This window comes from Bidens hawaiensis, unplaced genomic scaffold, assembly GCF_021521415.1.
Source record: "Bidens hawaiensis isolate Kalapana, Puna unplaced genomic scaffold, B.hawaiensis_p1.1 tig00066426_1, whole genome shotgun sequence".
Taxonomy (NCBI): Eukaryota; Viridiplantae; Streptophyta; class Magnoliopsida; order Asterales; family Asteraceae; genus Bidens; species Bidens hawaiensis.
In genome coordinates, this window is record NW_027501824.1 from 16,287 (window position 1) to 25,451 (window position 9,165).

Consider the following 9,165-nt stretch of genomic DNA (forward strand, 5'->3'; position numbering starts at 1 on the left):
CAATAACAATAATAATAATAATAATATGTTGCACGAATCTGACATATAAATGCTTCATAGGTGGCTATATTAAAAAAACTAATTTAAATTCAATTAATAGCAATGGAAATTGAGAATTCAGCATGTTATCTTTTCTTTTCTCAGATAAGACGTCTAATGGATTTCAAGAGCACACTCAAACCAATGGACTTTCTATGGGCCAGAGAATGATTATTTTTGAATCATTACATATTCACTAAATTTATTGTGATAGGCTGAAGGCTTACGGGCCCCATATAATGTGATTAGAGAAGAAAATAAGGGGCATCGTTGTTTTGGGGGTTTAGAGGGTTGTACGAGGTTAGGAGCCGACAAAGGGAGCAGAACCCTACTGCTGTGCATAAAAAAATCAAGAGTAAATCATCATGAGACGAGACTAATCTTATTGTAACATTCTCCAAGTGAATGGTTCGTTTGGGTTTTACATGTTTCTCAATTCTATTAGTGTTTGGATTTGTTCTTGACATTGACAACGTTGTATGAACATATTGATGTGTTGGTTTATTTAAACTATTTGCATGTATTAGTAGTCCTTGCTTTACAACTTGTTCGGTTGATGACAAAACCTAGTAGCTTGTTGGGTGACATACAGTAGGTCGATTCATACTAGTAAATAGGGTAATTAAATTATAAAAGATCCGATGACAAATATCTGTTTTTGATTACCACATAAATTAACCGACTTCCGACACCATGTCTATGTGATGTCCAATTAATGAAACGAGTTTTGTGTGAAACCTAGAACCTGAAACCTGGAGGAAGTTGCATTTTCTTTAAATTGTTTTTAAAATCAATCTTTTAATTTTCGCTAGACATCGTTTGTCCATCTTAGTTAGTTAATTTTATATTAAAAATCAAACAAACTTTGTAATATTGACCACATGCTCCTCGTGGATACGATACCCTACTTACTCTAACTATTTAGTTTAATTGGGTTTTTGATTGACTAAAACGACGGTCATCAGCCGCCGCCACCACCTGGAAAACCAAATCCCAACAACCCTACATGGAACACCACCACTGATCTGTAACACCACCGCCTCACCATCTACAACTTCTCGGTTGGGATTTGGTGTTCCAGGTCCTCACCGCCTCACTGATCTGTAAAACGCCCCCAAATTATAAACTCTAGAAACCATTCAAATAAAAAATCCGTGTTCGTTAACAAAGAACTGTGATTAAATCTTTATGGCTCTTGTTCGGAATTCAAATACGAGTAGAATGGTGTGATTACTTATAGGCTGATGGAGGCGGATGCATATGTGAACGGCGGAGGCGGATCCATGGACAGATTCATGAACGGCGGCGTGTTTTCCGGTGATGATGAACGGCAGCGTGTTCTTCGGCAGCGTGTTCTCCGACAATGATGAACGGCGGCATGTTCTCCGGCGATGATGAACGGCGACGTGTTCTCCGGCGGAAAACCGATTTTGGTGGTGATGAAGATGATGAGAGAGGATGGACGGATGGTGGGAGTGGGTGGTAGAGGTGTGTATGAGAGAGAGAGAGAGAGAGAAGGGGGGGGGGGGGTTATTGAATATTTTTTGTTTTGTTGAAAAAATAAAAAACTTTTTTTAAATGTCCAAAGCTTTACTTAATTACACAAACAATCCTTAAAGGGTAAAATGACCACACTACCCTCATGTGCAAAGCACATTACCATATTTAATCAAAAAATTTAACTGGGTTAGTGTCAAAGGATGTAACATGAACGGAATTTGAAGCATGAAATACGTTTTCTGCCATTTCTTTTGCTAAAGGACGACTATTGAAAAAACGTTCAAACGTAAAGGACGTCTTTTGCCATTTTGTCAAAAAAATATTAATTTTTCAAAAACAAAGAAACAATTGTTTGTTTGGTAATAACTAATAAGATAATTTGGTGAAATAAAAGAAAGAAGCAACCCAACAAGACATTCTCCTTTTAAAAGTTTGTATCGGATTCTTTATAGTCAGCATTGGTCCTTTTTTTCTGTTGTGTACTTGTGTTTTTGTCCTTACGTTTCTACTAGGGAAAAAGGTATGTAGTGTTTTATGATTAGGTGGTCATGATCTTGATAACAAAGTAAATCAAATAAAAAAGATTATTTTAAAGCGACACGAATCACGTAAATACTACACGTAGAAGAGAGAGGATGTACCTGACGATAGGGGTGCAAAAAAAATTCAGTTTCTAAACCGAACCGATAACCCAAATTAAATTGATACTCTTAGAAATTGGTTTGAAACCATGGAAACTGTGGGTACTAAACCAGTTTGTAATCCTCGCCATTGAAACATGTCTCAGACTGGTTAAATTGATCAAAACAGGTGAAAAGCCGTCCAAAACAGTCAAGAACCAGACAATAACCCGATAAGAAACCGAACGGTTTGTACTCAACCTGGTTTTAACTTTTGGCCAACCCGATTAGGTTTGAACCTGAACCGGTTTCTACAACTTGGATAAACACGTTTTAAAAACAAAGTTAAAAAGCAAAACAAAAAAGAATATATTAAGTGAAAAAAAATTTTAAGGTGGTGAGATACTGATGTGCACACAAAATATATTTAGATAAAAGACATGAAGATTCACCGATTAAGGGGAAAGTATAAAAGCATCCATAATAAGAGGTATAAAAACACTCAAAAACATACATAGTTATATTCCAATATGTAAAAACATATAATTATTTAAAAACACTCAAAACTCATCTAATAAGAAATCATAAAAACACTTAAACACATCCCCACATCATCAATTTTTACCTTTAACAAAATTATTATTATTTTGTTATCCATTGCCCAAACCCCCACCGGCCCCACAATCTATAAAGGGTCTACAACTTATTTTTTTAGTTCTTGGTGAAGAACTTATTTGAAAAACACATATATTCTAAAAATGACTCCCGCAACAGAGGAAAAACGCATGACATGTAAATCTCCAAAAAAATAGCTCTAAAACCCCCTTAATGTGAACTCTCTAACATGTCATCCTTTCCAATGTGGTGTAGTCAGAGGATACATGGGTTTCTTAAAGGAGACCCAGATTCAATCCCCACAAACAACACTTTGGAGGGGTATGAGTGGCTCAATGATGGAAAACTAAGATCTTTGTGATTTCTAGTTTGACCCTGAGGGCGTCCGGGTTTAACACCAGTGGGTCTTTAGACGGGTGAGACTGGATATAACTTGGAGGCGCTTAAGGGCTCTGTATGGCCGGGTTATGGCAGCTGGCGGTGGCCTTTTGCTATTGGGTCACCCCGTAGGGAGTGCCTAGGCAATTCTATGTTTGTTGGACGTTCAAAAATACACGAATAACAGACTCTAAAACCGAATGATAAATTGTATTCAATCGTAGAGTAAAGTGCATAAATCATCCCCGTGGTGAACACTGCAATACAGAAATCAACCCTGTGATGGATTTTTCGTAGTTATAATTGTATCACCCTTGTGATCAACACTTTTTTTGAAATTTGAAACCATCCGGTTTTGAAATAACCGTTTTATGCACCACTACTCTCGGTGTTCCATCTTACATGATTGATTTCAATCATAGGCCACCAAAGTCCAAAGATTGATTGGAGAGAACGAATTGCCAAAGTTCAGTTACAAACCAATATTTCCAAAACTATAACAAATTAGTTAAAAACCTTAAAAAAAAGTGATATTATGAACTAGGCTTAAAACTTAAAAGCCTATAGCCCAGCCCAGCCCAGCCCAGCCCAGCCCAGCCCATTTGATTTCATTTCGATACGCCGAAACAAAACCCTTAACCCTGCTACAGTCACAAGTTATCGATTAATCAATCCTTGGTAAAACCCACCAAAACCCCTTCTTCCATTCAATCAATGGCGTCTGTTGCCTTCAGAAACTCTAATTCTAGCCGATTATTTAAACTATCTCCTCAATTACGCTCTGGTCTTCGAGGATCCGTCATATCTACTTCCGGTATTATTCCAATTACTCTTTCGATTTCCGGAAATGATAACGCCGTGGCTAGTTCTAATCCCTGGTGGAGATCCATGGCCACTTTCACCAGAACGTAAGCTCTTTCTACGGATAATGTGCTTGTTAATATTAATTAAGATAATTAGGTTTTACGTTTATTTAAATTGTAATTAATGTATTCAATATCTATTCGTTTGATTTCAATCTGATTAGGCTTTATAATCAATAATTAGCTTACTGATTTCATTTTGACTTTTCATGTTAGACTTGTTAGGTTTAAGCTTAGAGATTAATTTGGTTATACATTAAAGAGAGGTAGTATTTAAGTAGGTTTTGATTTATTGTCGCTTGAAATGAATATTAATGATGAATACACTTAACTTGTCTCCACCAATCATGAATTCATAATACATTATCAACACTGAATTTATTGTTATCTATAAGTTGAGTAATTTTGTAGGAAGTTAATAAAATTGTTATTGAATGTTTGTTGTATTATATTTACGACAGTAAGCCTCATGTTAATGTTGGAACAATTGGACACGTTGATCATGGAAAGACTACATTGACTGCTGCAATTACAAAGGTTTGATTGCTTGATTTTGCCATATACTTCATGTATTCTTATTTTTTGATATAAGTTCTGTTTTTATTCATGGAGTAAATATAGTTTTGTTAATTTATGTGTTTTTTAGGTGTTGGCGGATGAAGGGAAGGCTAAGGCTATAGCCTTTGATGAAATTGATAAGGCTCCTGAAGAGAAAAAGAGAGGAATCACAATTGCAACGGTTTAGTATCGTTTTATTTTATTTTCAGCTTATTTAATTAATGTTATACGTTGTTATTTATTTTTTATTCGTTGTTTGGTTATGCAGGCTCATGTTGAATACGAAACTGCTAAAAGGCATTATGCTCATGTCGATTGTCCAGGACATGCTGATTATGTTAAAGTAAGACATTTATTATATACTAGTTTTATTGGTAAAAGATGGTTTATGTTACAAGTTATGCTATGATGAATGATTTTTAACCTTTAACTAATAGCTACTGGGAAACTAACAACTAGGTGTTTATTGAATGGGACGAAACTCAAATTGCCCTAATAGTTACGTAGCTGAACTTTTCGTAACTCAGTTGACCATCTTGTTTTTTAGTTGGGTTTATATTTAACCAGTTTTGTTTGTTTAGTCATGTGAGTTTTTCAAATATATGGCTTTGTTTAGTTGTCGTGTTTCTTAATTTGCTATAATATATAGAACATGATCACTGGAGCTGCTCAAATGGATGGTGGAATTCTAGTTGTTTCTGCACCCGATGGGCCCATGCCCCAAACAAAGGAACACATTCTTCTTGCACGTCAGGTTTGTTTCAGTTTCACCTGGTTATACTTTTTGAATTTTGTGTTGCGGCAGATGATAAATTTATGTCGGGTGAATGTTTGATAAAGAAATAATTTTTTTTAAATGGTTAATAGTCATTTGTGTTTAAGCTTCTATTTTATATAGCTTTTTGGCATCCGTATGATAGTCTTGTTCTATATGAACATGGGGAAAATTGTCCGATGAGGATACCAAACTAGGACTTTTAGGGGGTGTTTAGACCTATATTTTAAAACTCGTTGTGTGTTATTGAATAATCAGGTAGATAATTACTTTTAATACGTATTCTTTTGTTTAAAGTTGTGCTAACAAATTTGATTATTAAAGTAAATAATGAGAAAAGGACCAGAGGGGCATTTTTTAGATTGTTGAGATCCGTATATCAAATATATTAATATCTTATTTCTTATCTACTGTATAAATTTTTATCTAAGTAAGAACTGTTAAGAGATATGCGGATAAAATGTTTATACCATAAATAAACCAGTTTTTTTTTCTTTTTTTTTTAATTCTAAATTATCAGTTTGTTGCAGCTGGTATGAAGTTTATTTAACCAAAATTTATCATTTAATCTTTAAATGATCAGAGCCAGGATCACTTTTTCAGTTTATTTAAACACTAAAAATTTATGATTGTTGAGAGATTGGGTATCTTCAGATAATTTTGATGTATCCTTTTTGCATGATATTAATTTGAAGTTTCAAAAAGTTAGAATCAATGTCTCTGTCACTGTACAGGTGGGTGTGCCATCACTTGTGTGCTTTTTGAACAAATGTGACGCGGTTGATGATCCTGAGTTACTAGAACTCGTTGAGCTAGAGCTTCGAGGTAAATGTTAATCGTTGTCCCTTTTATACTTATTCACATTTAGGGTTCACTTCATTATTTTATGACGGTTTTGATATCTTTCATATAAACATATATGTTTGTGATAATGGCAGAGCTTCTTAGCTTTTATAAGTTTCCAGGGGATGAAATTCCCATCGTACGAGGTTCTGCCTTGTCAGCATTACAGGGCACTAACGATGAACTTGGAAAGAATGCTATTTTGAAATTGATGGAAGCTGTAGATGATTACATACCTACGCCTGAAAGGCAAAAAGAGAAGGCATTTTTAATGCCGATTGAAGATGTTTTCTCAATTGCGGTATTTACATTGATTTCAAACTATGAATTTTTATGTTATTAAGTTCTTATCTATTTAAAGCACCGTATAATTTTTTTAAATTATAATAAACATAAGAAACAACATTGCACATATATGTTTCAATGATCATAAAGTGGCCTTATTAAAGTGGGTAGTTAGTTGGGCCTCGTTGGGCTTGGATGCCCAGAAACAGTTTTGTCTACCAGTTTTCAAATTTGATAATAGTTAGCTGTGTCAAATATGATTACAAGTATTATTGTAACAACAATATCTTTTTAATTTAATAAAAAGTATCTAGGATCTTTTATGTGTTAATTTTCAACACAACATGGTTTTGGATTGTCATATCCCACTAATTTAATAAACGCGCGTTGTTCGTGTTGATCTGTCTAGTTAAACAAGTCGTGCTTGGTTGACCTGTTGAACTTGTTTAATTAAGCAAGTTGACCAACTAAGTCGTTTATGATCCGTCCAGCCCATTTTTTACAGACCAGAAACCTATTAACACGTTGACGACTTGATCATTACCTGCCGATTCTAAATGGGTTGCAAACTTTTAATTGTGTGTGTGTGTGTTGAGGTTGACCCACTCAACCTTTTTGATGATCTGTCTAACTCACTTTGCTACAAACTGACAAATCGTTTAACATGTTTACTACTTGATTGTTATCCGCCAACTCGTTTAGATAAGTGTGTTACGCGATTTTAAGTGCGCGTGCTAGGATCGATGGTTTTTTACACGAATATGGTTTGTGTTTGGGTTTAACAATTTAACACGTCAACCTGCCAACCGCCACAATTTGTATTATTGATTAAAAAAAGTTTTATTTAATTCAAGTTTTATCCGAATCAGTTGATATACCTTGTAAGTTGTAACATTTTTGCTTTTTCTCTCTCGTTCAAGGGACGTGGCACTGTGGCCACTGGACGTGTTGAACAAGGGACAATTAAAGTTGGTGAGGAAGTTGAGATTATGGGGTTAATGCAGGTAAAATGTATCATTTGTTGCCTTTGGTTGTGAATAATCATGCATGTGTTAGTGACGGCTTAATATAAATTTCTTTTTATTTTATATTTGTTTCAGGGTTCTAAAAAAACAACAGTTACTGGTGTTGAGATGTTCAAGAAGAGTTTAGATCATGGAGAAGTAAGTGATTGTTTGTTCTTTGATAATTCTTTTTCTTACCAAGGTTCCATGTGACACTAATTGTATATTTTTTTTCTTTATTTGCCAGGCTGGTGATAACGTTGGTCTCCTTTTACGTGGCATAAGTAGGACTGATATCCAGCGGGGACAGGTAATTAAAAATTGTTCAAGCTACAACTTAATTCTGCATCCCTTATTGAGCTTCTATGTTAATTTGGTTTATGGTTTATCATCCTATTCTTGGCAAGACGGTTAGGCCGGGTTGTGTAGGGTAACGGGTCAGAACGAGTTTTAGTTAAATATAGTCGTTTTGGTTTGAGTCAAATGCATGTTTTGGTTCACGTCAGAAATGGGTATGGGTCAAAACAAGCTGTTTTAGAAATGGTATTCATTGCTAAAACCATATTTTTTTGTTTGTTTGACCTGGCAATTGTAACCTAAACATATAAAATGGGTGTATTTGAACTTTTAATACAGACCCATGGGTTGATTAAGACTACATATTATTTTCAATGGGTCCAACTGGGCAAGTTAAAAAATACAAAAAAGAAGCTGCATTACTCACATGTTAAAGAACAAAATCTGAAAAATAAAAGAGCGTGCACGACGAGCCACGTGATAGCTTGAGCTTTTGATGAACCGAGCAGTGAGCTCTATGTTTTAACTTGTTGAGATAAACGAGGCGAGCCGGCTAGTTCTGGTTTGTATACGCGCCTAGCCCGTACTCACCGTGGATTGTCTCGTCCTGTTTACAACGATAGTAGGCACATTTGTTTATGAGGTTACTGCGGTTCTGTACTTAAACTTGGTTCTGTAATGAACATGTGTGTGTGTGTATTATATAAATATAAATGCATGTTGATATCGGTTTGCATGATGGTTTTAAACAGGTCATTGCGAAGCCTAATAGTGTAAAAACATACACCAAATTTGAAGCAGAAATATATGTTTTGACAAAGGATGAAGGCGGGCGTCACACAGCCTTTTTCTCAAATTACAGACCTCAGTTCTATTTGAGGACTGCTGATGTTACTGGGAAAGTGGAGTTACCTGAAGATGTTAAAATGGTTATGCCCGGAGACAATGTCACTGCTGCTTTTGAACTTATTACCCCTGTTGTTCTTGAACCAGGTTCGTTTCGTTATTCTTATACGTGATAATTGATAAATATTGTTTTTTATGCTATGTTGTTGAATTTTACAGAGAGCTGATTTTTTATAAAAAAATGGCACTTAAACGTATTGATGTTTGGTTTATAGGACAAAGATTTGCCCTTAGGGAAGGAGGTCGGACAGTTGGTGCAGGGGTAGTTTCAAAGGTGATAAGCTGATAAACGTGCCGCTTTTTATTTAATTTTTTGAAATTTGTCTCCACTTGGTTATCAGGAATAGGTAAGAAACATAATTTTGCAACTACACTCCACAGCAGTTTAATTATGCAACTACAGCTTTGATTAGTTATTTTGGATTTTTTGTATGGTATAGCAACCCACCTGTTACTTGTTAATATAGGTTTGCTTTGCCAGT

At 35.1% G+C, this 9,165-nt stretch overlaps 1 protein-coding gene across 1 annotated transcript; it reads left to right on the forward strand.

Annotated features, from left to right (window-relative positions):
- The first annotated feature begins 3,788 nt into the window (after positions 1 to 3,788).
- On the forward strand, positions 3,789 to 9,052 carry LOC143604753 (elongation factor Tu, mitochondrial-like). The gene is made up of 12 exons (XM_077081139.1): positions 3,789 to 4,060; positions 4,477 to 4,552; positions 4,662 to 4,754; positions 4,842 to 4,916; positions 5,223 to 5,327; positions 6,083 to 6,173; positions 6,287 to 6,492; positions 7,397 to 7,480; positions 7,577 to 7,639; positions 7,728 to 7,790; positions 8,530 to 8,770; positions 8,899 to 9,052. The coding sequence occupies exons 1-12, from the start codon at positions 3,867 to 3,869 to the stop codon at positions 8,967 to 8,969; spliced, it is 1,362 nt and encodes a 453-aa protein (XP_076937254.1). The 5' UTR covers positions 3,789 to 3,866; the 3' UTR covers positions 8,970 to 9,052.
- The last annotated feature ends 113 nt before the right edge of the window (positions 9,053 to 9,165 follow it).